This window comes from Ixodes scapularis, unplaced genomic scaffold (assembly GCF_016920785.2).
Source record: "Ixodes scapularis isolate PalLabHiFi unplaced genomic scaffold, ASM1692078v2 PGA_scaffold9__187_contigs__length_104089568, whole genome shotgun sequence".
NCBI classification, from domain to species: domain Eukaryota; kingdom Metazoa; phylum Arthropoda; class Arachnida; order Ixodida; family Ixodidae; genus Ixodes; species Ixodes scapularis.
Genome location: NW_024609884.1, coordinates 20,743,308 through 20,760,044, shown reverse-complemented (window position 1 = coordinate 20,760,044; position 16,737 = coordinate 20,743,308). Strand labels below are relative to the sequence as shown.

Genomic DNA, 16,737 nt, shown 5'->3' with positions numbered 1-16,737 from the left:
ACTTTGGAAGCAATGTTTTTCTGGGATGTGGCTTGTCGCAATAAACCGTGCTGATTCAGTATCAAAGTGAGGATGCGCAGGTTGGTTATACGGTACTAGTACACATATTTAGGGAAAGAATGTCAACAGTGTAAGGCAGAGAAGATGAAAAGGTGGCAGAGTTGGGAAGGCCGTACGTTTCTCCTCTACACCAAAATATTTGCAGTGATCCAGCACTTTAATGAGTGCGACGTCAGGACCACTGCCGAATAACTTCGGGAAGAAGAGAATAGTTATGCGAACAGAGCAGTTTCATTCCCAGTAGAATTGGTGCACTTTTTTTTCTTTCTGAGCCTGCTGTGCACCCCCAACACCATCATTCTTTCGTACGCCTCTTGGGAACGGATAGGTATGGAATGTCGTTTGATTTCACAACGTTCTGTCTGTCAAGCTCCGATAAAGGACCCTTATCTTGATGCTTTGGAGACCTCGCACGCCACCATTTCTGCTGTTTCGTCAAGAGTGATATCTGAGGTGTTCGTACCGTTATCGATAGTCTGGTCTTTAGGGTCTTCAATTGAAAAAGACCCTAAAAAGAAACCTTTTTTTTTTCTTTTTTAGGCAGTCTTGTTGGGACACGCGTGTCAAAAAATAAATTTTACGCGATTTTTTTTTTTATTTTAGGACAACATTGACGGTGAGAGATTTTTTGAAATTCTGCGCACAAGGTCCATGACATCACGGAATGGTCATTCGCTCTACGAGATGGTAATTCACTCTTTCTACCTCAACGTGAAGGTGAAGCCGATCCACCTCTTCTCCTCGTGCTCGAAATGCCGAGAGAGAAAACAAGTGGAAAGGAGGTGACTACAGACTAAATCATGTCTTTTGCCGTCAATATTGCTCTAATTTCTTTCTCGTGTAAAATTATTTTTTTGGCACACTTGTCCCAACCAGACTGTTTAAAAAAAGTACATTTTTCTTTTCAGGGGCCCTTTAAATTCCTCCTTTCCCTTCGGCCAGGCCTCAGCTGAACCAGGACTACATAGCTATGTCTAGACCAGGGTTTAAGGTAGACAGGTGGGGAAACGAGAGCCAAATGAGCGACCAAATTGTGTCCCCCTCGGTTTTCTCTTTTTCTGTGGTGCCATCTATGTGGAGCACCGCAAACTCTGACTCCAGGTGGGCGACCGGTGGCGACCGGCTACACTGACGGTGATGGTTTCTCGTGGATTTTCAATGGAAGACTGTCGTGCTCTCAGTTTATTTTGCGCACTCTCCCATAAAGTTCCATGCAAATCCGATTCCGATTCTTTTTCTCTCGCCGTAGCGCCATCTGTCACAAATCGGGGGTACCCCAAGCAGACGAGAACACAATCCGGTCACGGCACTGCGGTTGGCTTCTATGGGCCTGTTTCCCCACCTGTCTAGGGGGGGAATAAACATTCTATATAGTGCCAAGTCTGGCACTCTTTCTAATGACAAGGTTTAGCACAAGCTTGCATAAGACAATAGACACGTAACTGCAGAAAGTTTAGGGCTGCAGACAATATGTACTGTTAACAAACTGAAGGAAAAAAAAAATCAAGCAGCATCAAAAAGCAAGTTGCTGGGGCCTTTTTTGTTAACGATTGGTTCAGCGATGGTAGAACACTTGGAGAAACATGAACACCATGAGGGTGCATTTTTGACGCTGTGTGATTGGTCCGATCAACTCGTAGTGTCGTTGCATCTGGACTTAAGGTGAAACCAAGTGTAGGAACACATTTCATGCCTTCTTTTTCACAATTCTGTAACTTAAAAAAGTGCCAAGATCTTGGGTAAGCTCTTAACTCGGGACATTTAGTACAACAGCAGGGACCATAAAACATTTCTTGCCTGCTCTGTAAATTACTTCTGTCACTTTTTTTCCCCCATTATGGGAATCTAAAGGCCGTTTTACAGGTTACGGTTTGTTTGTGAAGCTGCATATGTGGGGGGGGGGGTATTGCTGCACAGACACCATTCTCCTTTCCCTACGTAAATTCAAGTGTAGTGTTGCACACACAGCCTTGCAATAAACATCGCCATGCGACACTCCCTTTGGAAAAAGATCAGATTTGACTCGAGGGCCACTTTACTACCCACCCAGTATGTTTTGTTCGTGAGGAAAGTCCATGAGGAAAGTCAACATTTGTACAAGGGACACTTCTGTTCTCTCTCCTGTTACCCACTGCTGAAAACAAAGATTTTCAGCTGAAATAAAGGGTTCTTTTTGCTGTAGCAATCATTTACTCCTTTAGGACTCAAGCTCCCCACGCCTTAATTTATTTTCTTTTTCTCTCTGCATCAAGCTTTTTTTTTAATTCTTTTAGTTCCTTAAAAAATTATAGCAAGTTTCCTGTTACTAGATGAGTTTTTTTTTTTTTTTTTTTTGTGGTTTGCAGTTGACATTCAGCACACGTTTCGCCGGGCATCACCAACAGCTTGCTTTCCAGCTGCATCCTCTGTACCCATTTATGGCTTCATCCGTTTCGTTTTGGCACCACATCCGTTGCAGCTAATATTATCTCTACACTTTTAAAAAGCACCTTTGTCATTTAAAATCATATCTGTTTTGTGTGGCATTTGAATTCCTAATAGTTTTCTCTCATTTTGCCTATCCAGTGTTGTAGACTTGCTAAGGGTAACATTGTAGTCTCCAGAAGTCTGACGACAGAAGTCCTGCAAGCTAGTTCTATCTTGCAAACTCCAAAGGATTTATTGCTTAATGTGTCCCATACTCAGTTGTAAAAAAAAATAAATAAATAACACTGCTTTGATTTTTAATTATAAAAAGAATACTCCCCTGCATTTATTTAATTTAGTGGATATTTCTGATAATTTTGGGCAATTGTGGATTCTGTTTGTCGATGCACACTGGTAAACAACTAAATAATATCAGTTTTCTTTTTTTTTTTAAATGAGCCAAATTGAGAAACTGAAACTGAGCCAATTTCGGCTGAAGTTCGGAGTATATCTGGGGAGCCCATCGTTTCCAAAAGGTATTAACCTGAATTCTGTCATATTATGCGAGGGAAACCAAAGCAAAGGCGGTCGCGGCACAGGGCTCGGAGCTAGTCCGATAAGCACATATTCCTGTTTTTCTAGGCCTGCTTCAGATGTTGAACAGTGCCCTGCTCATTTTGAAAAAAAAACAAAAAAAACAATTGTTGAGCACCGGATGGAACATGTTGAACAGCGACCTGCACTGCAGGTGGATAGTGTCGCTACACAGCTGTGCCTGTACACTGCTGCATTCCTTCCCTTCTGCAAATGTTTAATCTCCTTTGAAAAATACAACTAAAAACTGGCAGGTTGTGTGCCCTTGTATGCATGCTCATGCAGTTCTTGCATGTGCTGCCTCTACTATGGATGACTGCTGTTAAACTCCTACATTTTCCGAGTGGCAGACTTTGCCCAGTTTTGTAAAGTGTTTTTTTTTTTTTTTTTTTAATGCTATTTTGTGTTGACATTTGAACTTGGAATATTTTAGAAATAATTAGTCTTAGCCCCATCTCCATTAATAAAAATAACAGAATACAATAATTATAATTTTGATACCCTCTGAATCACCTCAATTGCGTTACTTTAAAAAAACATTTGGGTGCGTGGAATGCAACAACTAGTGATGGGCTGGATTTTTGCCGAATTAAAAATTCGGCGCCGCATATTGGGATTCAACACAGAACTTTTGCCAAATTTTTCAAAAGATTCGGCAGATTCAGCAAAGATCCATTGGTAACAGACTTGACTTTGATATTTAATTCTTTTCTGGCAAAAAGGTTTTTTTTTTTTTAATTTTTTTCTTAAATTGAAAATGTAATGCATATTGACAGTTGTTACTAAATAATGTGATATTCTACAAGATAATTGTATCGGTGTCATTTTTGTGTGTTTACTGGCAATTTTACAGCGGCTTCTTGTGGAAGGGGCGTGACGAGGTTAGGTGGTAGTGCGTGTAGTCACGAATCATGATGCAGGAGTTTCGGTCTTGATGCCTCATCTGCGCAAGCCTGAAAGTATGTGTACAAATAAAAGCAATAACACTGCATTCTTACTTTCTCTGGGAGTTGCCGTCTAGTACGCGAAATTGAATGCAACGGTTGCTGAGCCTTCACCATAATTGATAACAATATTATTGTAAATACACATGTCTTTTTGAGTCGCATGACGTCAGCTTTGCATGAAAGTGTGCGTCCAATATTCACAACGTCTCGTTTTTAACCTTTAAAATGCCGGTTTCTGATGTTAGGACACACAGACGTTTAGGAAGATGGGAAAAGTTAGGAATGTCGGATGTGCAACGTCGAGCACGATAGTTAAAACACAATATTATTTTGTTTTGGCACAAACTACTTGCGAGCCGAAAACAGGATCGTTATAATTGCGAGGAGTGTTTTAAATTAATTTTCAATGTTTCAACTACCTCATTGCATCACTGGAAAGGTCAAATGGATATGACGTTATCCAGAATGTACCGGATCATTTGTCACTTGCGCAGTGGACTATGTAAATTACTGGTGGTATCTTCTGTTCTTGAGACAGTAAATATTGAAGAGAACTACACTCTCAAAGGCTCACAAACGCACAGTTACCGTATTGCCTGCTCTATGCCTCGCCGTAACCGCTGGTTGACACACTGTACGATAATGACCGCACGGTGTCCATTTGCAATCCATGGCCCCGTCGCATTCTCGCGCATGCAGACAAATATGGGGCTCACAAAATGTGTCCTTTTCACATCTGCCACACATCATCTGGTAAGCCTTTCATAGTAATGGGATGCACTTTTGCCATAAATTAATTTGCCAGCTCATTACCATTTTTTTATGCCCATAATAGCCTAGTTTTTGGCGCATAGTAGTTCGATAAAATATTGGCGAGGGCGCACTACACTGGTACTTGTTTTGCATAGTCCGGCACTTTTTCTTCTGCATTGGTCTGTTGCTTTCCATTGCTGCTAATCGGTGGCCTCTAATGGGTTCCCCTTTATTCCCCGTCTTGCAGCCGACATCGGCCTGGCTGAATTTGGGCGCAAGGAGCTCGTTATGGCAGAGAATGAGATGCCTGGGCTGATGGCTCTGCGTCGCAAGTATGGGCCGTCCAAGCCCCTCAAGGGGGCTCGCATTGCAGGCTGCCTCCACATGACAATCCAGACTGCAGTGCTCATCGAAACCCTGATTGAGCTGGGTGCCGAGGTGACTTGCCCTTCCCACAGTATCGACTTCAATGCCTGCTGCACCGAGGCCACCGGGCGCACAATCTTTGTCTACAAACTGTGGGGCTCGTCTTTGACCTACCTATTTCTCTGTATTTCATGCTTTTGCATTTCAAAGTATGCGAAAGTTATTTTTAAAGTTAAATTCGATGCTCCTCAACCTCTTTGTGCTACATTGTTGTGGCCAACGTGGTTTCTACAGCACTGCTGTCGCTTCTTGTGCGAGTGCGCACGAATGAGGTGCGAGATGAAGCTGCAGCAGTGCGGTGCTGCGGCGGCACTGTGGATACTAGACTAACCTTGGCAGTGTAGTAGAAAAAAAAATGGCACTGGAGTAGAAACCATTCCAAAGATTGCCTTGTGCGTGCTGCCATCTTTGTCTATTAGGCTGTGGAATGCTTTCTGAAAATGCATAGTAGTCCTCTTTTGCAGAGTATCGGACACTGCGCATGCGTCCGTAGCCCAGTCACTTGGCATTTTTGTCGTGGGCAATAAGTGCTGGAAAGGTGTATGCCAGAGGTATCCTAGAAGGACCAATTTTAATCCTAACTGAAATTTTCATGCCATAAGAGACCTTTCCATAGACGTAATTTGCGGTCTACTTCACCGAAGAACTTCTTTTCATATTAAATAATTCATATTGTACCTTTACTCGCATCACCATGCTACGGGCCAGGCTTAAATAAACATGCTCAAACGGCTGGAACAATCATACTAATAAAATAGCTGCTAGTTATCCATTGCTGTGGTGATTTTCAAAGCTGAAATGGAGATTACCGTTGCTGCTTCTCATGTCAGGAGTCTATTACCTCTACTTCGTGTGATATGTAAAGCTGCAATATACTGTCTAGTTATTCTAGTTTTGACTTATGTTTGTGTCCCATATTTTCTAGAACAGTGCTTTTGCAATGTATATAATTTTAAAAGAAGTTTGGCAGCATATTTAGTCCCTTACCCTATGTAGTGTTAAAACACAATTTTCATAAAGACTAATTTCTTTTGTGTTCCTGTAATGTCTGTGATGCCACTTGGAATTTCGGAGGGAGTCATTACATAAGGACTTTTTGTGCATTGAGCTGTGCTGTTTTCTTTTGTATGTCTCAAAGACTCATCTTGGTGCACTTTTTCCAAGTGATTGTTGATAGTATGTGACCTTTATACTAATATCGGGGGAACCATTCTTTGTGTAGATTACAGGAGCCCAGCCTAAACGGGGCCCTTCAACAGCCCCTCTCCTTTATATTTTGATTCTGAAAGCCACCCGGTCTGTCAAGGAAGCTACGAAAGATCAATGGATAGTTCTGCGTTTCCTTCAGGATGTGACAAATTGTTTGTTTTATACAAACAATTTGTCTGTCATGGAAGCTATGAAAGAATAATGGATAGTTCTGTGCTTCCTTCAAGGATGTGACAAATTGTTTGTTTTAATTTCTGACTTCTGTAACCATAGTTTTTCCTTCTTCAACCCTATTTCCACAAGCTTTTCCTCAGTACTGCTTTCCACAGTGCATAGTTCCAACTCCAAGCCTTTGCCAATATCCAACTGCTGCTGTTAATTTGGAATGTGTATTTTTCTTCCCTGGTTTAGTCAAGATACCTAAATGTGCATTATTCTTAAGTTCCTGTAGTTTTGTAGTCTTCTATAGAACCTCTTGCAGTAGCTTCAACAAGAGCTTCAAATATACTGTATATAATAGCCAATATCGCTGTGTTCCTGGTATTGTATTCAAATTGTTTCCAGGTCCCTTCTGTTCAGTGTATTCAGGATACTACACGAGCAATTGTAAAGTTGTTGTGTGAAGATTGGTGTCATTAGTTGTCTCATATTCCCTCTCTACTTACTGTTTCTAGGTGCAGTGGTCAAGCTGTAACATCTTCTCAACTCAAGATCATGCAGCTGCTGCAATAGCCAAGCGCGGTGTGCCTGTATATGCCTGGAAAGGAGAAACGGAGGAGGAATACATTTGGTGTATTGAGCAGGTACAGCTCTGTTTGGCTGCAGTTTGTGTGTGTTGGATTTCATTGTTTTGTCCCAGCTTTTTGCTGCTTGTTTATTTCTATACATATCGCCTAAATTATCCTTTCAGACCCTTGTGTTCAAAGATGGACAGCCACTAAACATGATTTTGGATGACGGCGGTGACCTGACAAATCTCGTGCTCACCAAGTACCCTCAATATGTCTCTGGTGAGCCTTTCGACCATAAGCAATTGCTTATGCTCTTTTATATTGCTGTTCAGCAATATGGTGCAACAATAAATTTCAATCTCTGCTGCACCAGGCATTCGAGGTGTGTCCGAGGAAACTACCACGGGTGTTCACCACCTGTACAAGATGAAGAAAGAGGGCAAGCTCACGATCCCTGCGATTAACGTCAATGACTCTGTGACCAAGGTTTGTACACCTGCAGCCTTTTCGAGATTGTTTTTTTTTTTTTTTTTTTTTTTTATCTCTGCCCTAGGTACCTTGATATGGTGCTTATTTTGCTGGTCTTGCAATATGTCTGTAGTTTCTTAGTGCAAAATTCGAATTCCTTGCCACTTTCTGTTTAGCCGACATACATAATGGGCTTGCACTGTGTGATGTGCTACCCTTTGCACCAAAGGTGTTGCTATTCATTGTCTGTCCTGTTCAATAAAACGTGCAGATGTTCAATGACCAGCAGAAATAAAACCTCCCGCGAGAACTAGTTTGTGTATATTGGCACATTCATGGACGATATGAACAAGCCCAGTCTGGGCGTGGCTTCAAAAGACCTCCAGTGCTATTTAACGGACAAAAGCACTGCTATCATTGAGGCTATTGTGTGAACAAATGGCATTTCAGCGGCAGTTAAATTTTTCTCATTACTGCCCACTTAATTGGCAGACGATTGCCAACACCGATGTGGTAGTGTTCAATAAAATAAAATAAATACCGCTTATCGTCATTTATCTGCAACAATTTTATGGTTAAAATAATTTGCATCGCGTCATTTTTACATTGTTTATCGTGTCCCGGAGCATAGAGACAACTCCTTCATTAAAAATGTTGCGATTCCGCTGCATAATCGCAAAACAAAAGTCGAGCTTTTTCCACCACCTGCAGCCGCGAGTGGCGGCCGAAGGAACTACGGCGAGAAGCTTACGTGACCTCGCTTGGCTCTAAGCTGCAGTATAACGCCCGCTAATGTCAGCAGAGAGAGGGAGAGGAAGCTTGCTCCGCGAGAGCACACGGGAACCTACACGGCACCTCGAATTATGTCGCTAGGAGTGCGACCAGGTGTGCCTCTGAAGACTGGGAGTGAGTTGGAGGGGTGCCAGGAATGCCAATATTTATCTTCTTTTTTTTTACACAACAACTAGGACACGCAGGCGAAATAGATTTTCTGTTTTTTACTTCAGAAGTGTCAGAGAGCAACGTCCACAAATTTTTTACTGAAGTCCGGAAATCGTTGCACCCTCCTTTAAGGCAGAGGCTCCTGTGGAGAAAGCCAAGGTCTCTGCACTTCTTGTTGAATGTATGATGTACCGTATTTACTCGCATATTGGTCGATACGTCGTATAGGTCGACCCCCTAACTTCGGGACCCCCGAAAAAAAAAAAAAAGTTGAAAAATATAATACCGGGATTCGCGTATTGGTCGACCCCCCAGTTTTGATGAGGCGATTTTTGAAAAACAGGTCGACCTATACGCGAGTAAATACGGTACTTGGAGGCGGTGACGGAAGACGCAAGATGCATATACCGCTTTGCAAGCTGACACGTGTCTGGGCTGTAGTCATTGAAAATCTACTTGAAGGTAAACGTTCGGCAGCCCTCTGCCTGGTTAGGAATAGACATTAAGCAAAAAATAGGGACTCCAACCAAAAGGGATCAAAAACTGATCGCTCAACCTGCTTACCCGGCGGATTCAGCCACACTCAATTTCATTTCTTGTTGCTAATCAGCATGAACTCCGTGACAGCGGTTCAAGCGGGATTGACGACAGGTATTGAACGGCCGCTGTAACCTTGATCACGGTAGGGCTTCCTTCAGATAGAGAGGGCGGCAGGCATTGTAAGCCACGTGCTCGCCTGGACTTTTTCATGTTGCCCACGACTGCCCTTCTCGATATCTATTTGTATCGCGAGCATATCCATGGTATCCACCCGCTTTCTTCTAATATCCACTAAAACATTTTTTTTTTTTTTCTATTTAATTAGTAGTGTAGAATAGTAATATGTTAACCCCCCCCCCCCCCCCCCTTTTTTTTTTTAATGCGAAAGCATTAACTGGGGGGTGGGGGGGGTCCCATGGAGCGAGCTGACGTCATCAGTTTGAAGCGCGAAAACTGCAGCTAATTTCCCTGATCCCAAAGGTTCCATTGGCAGGCGCGCATCGACGGTGCTCCTATTGGCCGCTGCGCTCATCAGTTTCCACGACCGCTCACCTCATGGCGCTGCGTGTCTATTAGCGCGCCGTTAACACTGAGCGTCCAAGGTCACCAGAGGAGCATGCGCGCTGACCGGCAACTAAAATTGCGCAGCAGACGAAAAAGGAAGCAGACGAGTGGCTCGCATGCTTTCTCAATCACAACTCATAAGAAGTGCTTAAATGTACCTGGAGTTTTTTTTTTTTTTTTTTTTTTTTTTTTTTTTTTAAAGGGTGTTGGTTTAATGTGTAGTCTCCTATGTGAACTCGATCATTTTAACGCTTCACTGGCTGCCTTGTAGCATGGCAGTGTGCATTGACTTGTTTTTCTCGAATTGTGGCCTCAAACGACCCTTTATCCCTGGTACCTGTCAATGTTTCCTTTGAAACCTCGGACCTGCTTGGTCAAGTCCAAAGCAAGCTTTCCTTGGAGATTTATGCTCCACATCGTCGTTTTTCTCCCCAACATGACGTTGGAATGACTCTTCGATACACCCTGGTGCTAAATCGCCAATGCTGTTTCTGTCCCTTCCTGCAGAGCAAGTTCGACAACTTGTATGGTTGCCGGGAGTCTCTGGCTGATGGCATCAAGCGGGCAACTGACGTCATGATTGCTGGCAAGGTGGCTTGCGTGGCTGGCTTCGGCGATGTCGGCAAGGGTTGTGCCCAGTCGCTCCGTGGCTTTGGTGCCAGGGTGCTTGTTACGGAGATTGACCCCATCAATGCCCTGCAGGCCGCCATGGAAGGTGTGCCCTTTGGTTTATCTTCCTAGCATTTCTGGGACTAAATAGCCTATTCATGTATTTGCAAATGAGTAGGCAGGATGGAAAGGGGGAAGTGGGGGGGATTTCTAAATTGCAGTGGTTGGAATGGATAGCTTGGAGTACTAGACCGATTCTCTACATAGGGGTGACCTAATCTCTGCTTCCAGGTTATGAGGTAACCACAATGGACGACGCCGCTTCAAGGGCCTCCCTGTTTGTGACAGCTACGGGCTGCCGTGACATTTTGCGTGGCGAGCATTTTATGAAGATGCGCAACGACTCTATTGTTTGCAACATTGGCCACTTCGACATTGAGATTGACGTGAAGTGGCTGGACCAAAATGCCGTGGAGAAGGTCGAGGTGAAGCCACAGGTGAGATATTGCTTGCTGTCATTTGTTTTCTTACAAGAAAGCTAAAACACTTCTTTAAAAAAAATTAGATGGAGGTTGATTCTAGCGTAGTTTTATCCCGTGAATTTTAATACCACGTTCGATTGCCCAAAGATGTAACTGCACGCGAGAAGACTCTAAAAACCTCCGGCCAGTCGTGACATTGTAAAAGGATCTTTCGGCCGCCAAGCGCGTCTTGCTCGAGTGCCGCTGGTGCAATTGCAAGTTTGCCAGGCATATTCCTCCACACTGCTACCAGTCGTAACATCTTTTTCTCCCCTTTCTAAAAATGGCAAGAGTGCATGTGCATAGCTTTGATAGGTGCTGAAAATGCAGAGATTCCGAAAACTCCTTTTATGACGTTGCGCTCTGGGAAGGAGCGTCATCAGCGGTACTTTTTAAAATGATTTTTAAGTGTTTTCTCAAATACAAAACCGCTTCAGCTTCCCTTTAAAGGGTACCCTATCTTTCTATTCATAGGCCATTCATGTGCAAGGTTTTTCATTATTAAATGTTGATATTTTGTGTCTATACCTGAATGAACATTGTTGACAAACTCGTGTTTCTGCAGGTGGATCGCTACAAGCTCACCAATGGGAACCACATTATCTGCCTTGCCCAAGGCCGTCTTGTGAACTTGGGCTGTGCCATGGGTCACCCATCTTTCGTCATGAGTACCTCCTTCACCAACCAAGTGCTTGCCCAGATTGAGCTCTGGACCAAGAGCGACCAGTATGCGGTGTGTAGTGCTTGGTATTCTGCCCATGCTCTGGACCCTTCCATTCTCACCTTTTTCTGTTGCATAGTCTCTAGAAATTGCATTCATTCTGCTTGGTTCACTATACAGGTCTTTTTTTAGTCTTTTCAAACCAACAAATAATTAAAAAAAAAAACTGCAGTGGAAATGGAGAATTGATACCTTTGCGATATCTTTACGCACCGCGGTGGACATCGGGTAGGGAGCGTAAAGTGATGATTAGCAATTGAATTACCTAATGTTCATTGATTCACTTTAATATTTGCTTCAGCTAGCCCATTCTAGTTAGAAATTTGTTGTCTGTCATAAAAATGTGTCATAGCAGTGGTTGGAATTCAGACAACTAGATTTTGCTCCGCGCTATTTGGCGAAGTTGCGTTGTCAAGTTCCCGCCATGCCAAAACTAAGAGAAGAAGAGCACAGAAAGCGGAGCTGCTGAGGAGACGGCAGAGTATGGTGCGCCTTTTCGATGACCACATGACCCTTATCAGCGTGCAGTGATTCGCTATCCACATCATCTGCGGTGGCTGACATCGCTTCCCGGTGAGACTTCTGCCGCTGTTTTTGCATCTCAGTATCTCGTCTGCCCACGGCTTAAATTTGCCAGAGAATAGCGCAGAGCAGAATTTTTCTGTATGAATTCTAATAACTGCTATGGCATATTTGATGACCAGCAACACATTTATAATTAGATGTGCCAGCTGAAGCGAATATTTAAAAAAGTGAATTAGTGGATTTAAGTAATTTGCTAATTTACACTTTACTCTCTCTCTACCTGACATCCACCACAGTGGGCAACATTATCCTGAAAGAATAGGTTTTCCATTTCCAGTGTCTTTGTGGCTGTGTGTAGCGAGGTGTATTTTCTGATTACCTTTTCTTTTTCCCTGTGCTGTTTGCCTGTCAAAATTACCTTGTTGGAGCTTCACCCTGTGTGCCTTTCTTCAATATCTTTTCCTCTTTTTTGTTTCTTTTATTTAGCTCTTAACTTTCTGTGACATTTCCAAAGAGGAGTGCATGTGCACAGCTTTGAAGGGATACTGAACTGAAATTTCGAACTCGCAAAACAGGACTGGAGCGATAGGTGGGACGCTGCAGAACCCAAAAACGCCACTCGTACAGTGATATCTCCAACGGATGGCCATATTTTTGGAAAAGAAATGTGCAAATGAACACGGCTGACGAGACGTGCGACGTCGCGGTTCTCATTCCCTCTCCTCGCTTTGTCCCGTCAAGCTGGTAAACGAAAGCGAGGAGAAAAGAAGCGAGGCCTCTTCCCTTCATTCTAAACGGTTCCAGGAGGATTGTGACGTCAAAGTTCTCGCTTGTTCGCGCCTTTTGTTTCTAAAAACACGGCTATCCATTTGAGAGATCGATGCATGAATGAGGTTTTGGAATTCGTAGCGTCCCGTTCGACGCTTCTGCGGCCTTATTTTCAAAAATCCAGATTTAAAAAACAAAACCAAAGGGAAAAAAAAAAAAAAAAAATTTTTTTTTTTTATACAGTTTGGGTGGGAAAGGATGCCTTAAAATGAATTTACAACTAACAAATATATTTTAGAGCTATATTTACGGCGCAAAATTAATTTACGGTCGGTGCCAGCGGGAGCTGCCACTGGTTACGTGGTACACCTATGCACTGCCACACTGTGCCACTGCTAGAGTCCCCAAAACCCCACGCTGAACGTAGCGCACCGCTGGTTGAACGCGTTTCTGCACACTGCCGCGACCGCCGGAGGGAACACACTGGCTCGCCACCGCCGTCAATTTCTGGCTGGCGGACAGGTTTATCACGTGGTCCTTGCGCTCTTTCGGGAGCTTCCTTTGCGCTCTAAAAGTTGCTTATTGATCTTCGTTTTTTTTTTTTTGTTGTTGTATTTTAAACGAAGATTAATAAGTAACTTTTAGAAACCATAGGAAGCTCTCAAAAGAGCAGAAGCACCACGTGACTATAGTGGCCAGTCACGTGACCAGAGCGGTGGCTTTTTCGCTGCCTCCCGCGGTCGCCAACTGCAAATTCGTTTCGCCCCGTAAATATGTTTTTTTTTTTTGTTTTTTTTTTGCTGTAAATTTGTTTTATGCCATCGTTTTCCCGTTCATGCGTCCTTTAATCCATTTCTTGACCACATACTGCCATACCTTTGACTGCAATCCCTGGTTGTAGTGCTTGTAATTTTGAACAGAAATTTTTATTTTAGGGCCTTTGTTTTTTGGCATTTTCAGGGTTGTATGAAGGAAGTTGTTCCCTATGAAGACTTCACCTATTATAACAGCAGTTGAATTCCAGTTGGATTGGGGAGATATTATAAATAAGTAGCATGTATACCTAGACTTAGGGGGATCAGTGGCCGAGTGGGCTAACGCGTCTCAGCGTGGAGCGAAAGCATGCGCTACAAAACCTCCTGGGTTCGATCCCCGCCCTCTGCCAGTTTCGATCTGGATGAGTTTCGTACCTGCACGTGTTCGTATGATCACTACTGCATGGTGCACGTTAAAGACCCCAGGTTAGCGGTTGTACTGCACTTGCTAAATTTCTCCTCTACAGCTGAGAGACTAGTCACCCATTGAGGCATACCAACGTCAATGCTGTCTAAACATACAAGTAACACAATTTCTTTTTAGCTAGACTTTCTGTTGGTGCTAGAAATGTGATTTTTGGTTTGGTAGTGACTATGTTGACTTGCACTTTCAAAATAATTTTCAACATTATTTTGATGTCCGTGACGCCACTTCCTGAAGATGTGAAAATATTTTCAAAAAAATTTTACGTCCCCCGTCAAAATATTTTTGTCATTATTTCGACATCTTAAAGGGATGGTGAACTGAAATTTGGATTTCAGAAGAACAATGCAGGAAACGTAGGCGGGACGCTACAATCCCTACACCACTACTCGTAAGGCGATATCTCGAATGGATGGCAGTCTTTTTGGAAAAGGAGGTCGAGATTGAACCAGGCCGACGAGGCGCGTGATGTCAAGATACCGAGTTTCCTCCTCTCTTCGCTTCGCTCCCTCAAGGCCGCGAGGCGGAGAAGACGCGAGGCCGTTCCCTCTCCTTCTCGGAGAAGCATGACGACACCATCTCTGTCAAATGCGCCTCCTTTTCTTGAAAAAATCGGTCATCCGTTCGAGATATCGCTGTATGAGTGATGTTTTGGTGTTTGTAGCATCCCGTTGCACGCTTCTACCGCCCGTTTTGTGGAATCAAAATTTCGGTTCAGCATCCCTTTAAGCTCAGAACTTTGGAGCTTCCGAGTCGAGCTTTTGATCGAAAGTGGCTGTCAAAAAATATAACCTTGCGTCGAGATTCGACACACATTTTACGAAAACAAATGTCATCAGTAGACTGCTGATTTTGACCTTCTAACTGGTATGGAATGCATACATAACCTTCTCAAAGTACATAAGCTATCAGGGCAAAAGTAACATTTGCTTGGTTGTGACAAACATTACAGAATGCGGCACCGCTGCTTTTTATGATTTTTTTTCACAAGATTTATATAGACAAAGGAGCTGAATGCCGTGCCATAAAAGTTGCAGTTGATTGGAAAATGCGTGTATCTCGTACAGCCGTGCCAGAACCTTTGTTCGTTTGCATCGGTCAAGAAACATCAAGGAGGCAGTGTTTACATTCACATCCTTTTAATTAACATCCCGGTGGTTTCGTAGTTAACCCGCTCGTTATACACAAACCAAACAAACAAATATAAACTAAATGACGAACATGCGACACTCCAGGTAAAGACAGGGTGGGAGCCAGATGCAAAGCGAGACTGCAACCATACAGAGACACGCTCGCATGATATGGAGGCATAAGAAGCGTGCCGAATTTCTCAGTGTTACGTAGTGTATGCACTTACATTTATTACATGGGAAGCAGAGGGATATCCAGGTTGCCTTTGTTGTATATTCAAAATTATATGAAAAGTTTTTTTTTCTCTAAGTGAGACGTGTGCCGAAATGACATGCGAGGTCAGAACGCTTGGAACATCGCCGCCGGTCATGGCATGCCCGAAAGGATCAACTGTCAAACCAGTCCCACACACACGCTGAATAAGCCATTTCACTGTCAACTAGGACCGAAACTTCTTAGGCTTGCAACACATGAACCTCGCAAAACATCAACACAACGCCATCGGGAACTAAACGGAACAAACCATGAAACGGCTACCACTGCGACGGCTGCATTGAAAAAGGACGTCCAAATAATAAAGCCAGTATTTTGGCGTTTTACGGAAGTGACGTCGCGGACATTGAAATAATTTGAGAGAGATTTTGACGGTGGACGTTGAAATAGTTAGCCTTTTGATTTATTGCTTGCCAAGGCAGTCTAGTGTGAAAATATACCTTACATTTGGGATATTGCATTATTGTCCAATTGGTTTTTAAGCCTGCCTCGAGAGCTTAGACACGGCCTCGGTGCACTTATGACATCAGTCGTGAGAAAAGCCTCGCTTCCGTTTTTCAATAAACACATAGATACTGCTTTTTATTTTTTATGGCTGTTATACTTATGGCTACAAGAAATGAGTGCAAGGGTGTTGTTCTTCCTCCTGCATCGTTTTTGTCGAGGGCACAAGAGCATCATTTGTGCTAGCCTGAATGCAACTGCCTAAAAGTGTTTTACGTCCCCTGAAAGCTTGTACAGACACTTGAATATATCTGACTACAAATTGCCTCTCTGGCAGGTTGATGTCCATTTCCTGCCCAAGAAGCTCGACGAGGAGGTGGCTGCCCTTCACCTGGATCATCTGGGTGTCAAGATGACTAAGCTGACCAATGAGCAGTCCTCATACCTGGGTATTCCATCTGAGGGTCCCTTCAAGCCTAATCACTATAGATATTAGGATGATTTTCACTTCCTTCGTGGTGATGAGTTTTTTAATCGCTGCTTATGTAATTCTGGATATAATTTTTGGGAATAAACTGGTGCCATTGGTTTATACCCTCGCCTTCTAGAATTCTTTGGGTGGTAGCCAGCACCTAAAGAACAAGGTCATTGTGCCGAGTCCTGTACCAGGCAGAGATTGGCCACTAGTGCTGCACCAGCTTTTGGCTGGAACCTGCGTCCTCGCTACACAAGCCAAAGCTGAATGCTAAAGCACCGCTTGTGTCCAATCTGTGCTCTGTGATTGGCCTCCAGTGGGCGACGTGGAAAATCTAGCACTACGGCCTTTTTCTGTTCGGAAAGCCCTTCTACCCCCTTTCGTGAGTGGA

General features: G+C 43.4%; 1 protein-coding gene across 1 annotated transcript; it reads left to right on the top strand.

Moving 5' to 3' along the window:
• The first annotated feature begins 4,989 nt into the window (after nucleotides 1-4,989).
• Nucleotides 4,990-16,465, top strand: LOC8024680 (adenosylhomocysteinase B). The gene is made up of 8 exons (XM_029975123.4): nucleotides 4,990-5,198; nucleotides 7,070-7,198; nucleotides 7,306-7,405; nucleotides 7,500-7,612; nucleotides 10,148-10,355; nucleotides 10,541-10,746; nucleotides 11,336-11,503; nucleotides 16,209-16,465. The coding sequence occupies exons 1-8, from the start codon at nucleotides 5,049-5,051 to the stop codon at nucleotides 16,365-16,367; spliced, it is 1,233 nt and encodes a 410-aa protein (XP_029830983.4). The 5' UTR covers nucleotides 4,990-5,048; the 3' UTR covers nucleotides 16,368-16,465.
• Nucleotides 16,466-16,737: the final 272 nt, after the last annotated feature.

What these genes read in the sequence shown, in the direction of transcription:
- LOC8024680 (XM_029975123.4), top strand. Translation starts at nt 5,049, where the DNA reads ATGGCAGAGAATGAGATGCCTGGGCTGATGGCTCTGCGTCGCAAGTAT. An exon ending in TGATTGAGCTGGGTGCCGAG is followed by an intron (nt 5,199 to 7,069) that starts GTGACTTGCCCT and finishes TACTGTTTCTAG; the next exon opens with GTGCAGTGGTCAAGCTGTAA. An exon ending in AGGTCGAGGTGAAGCCACAG is followed by an intron (nt 10,747 to 11,335) that starts GTGAGATATTGC and finishes GTGTTTCTGCAG; the next exon opens with GTGGATCGCTACAAGCTCAC.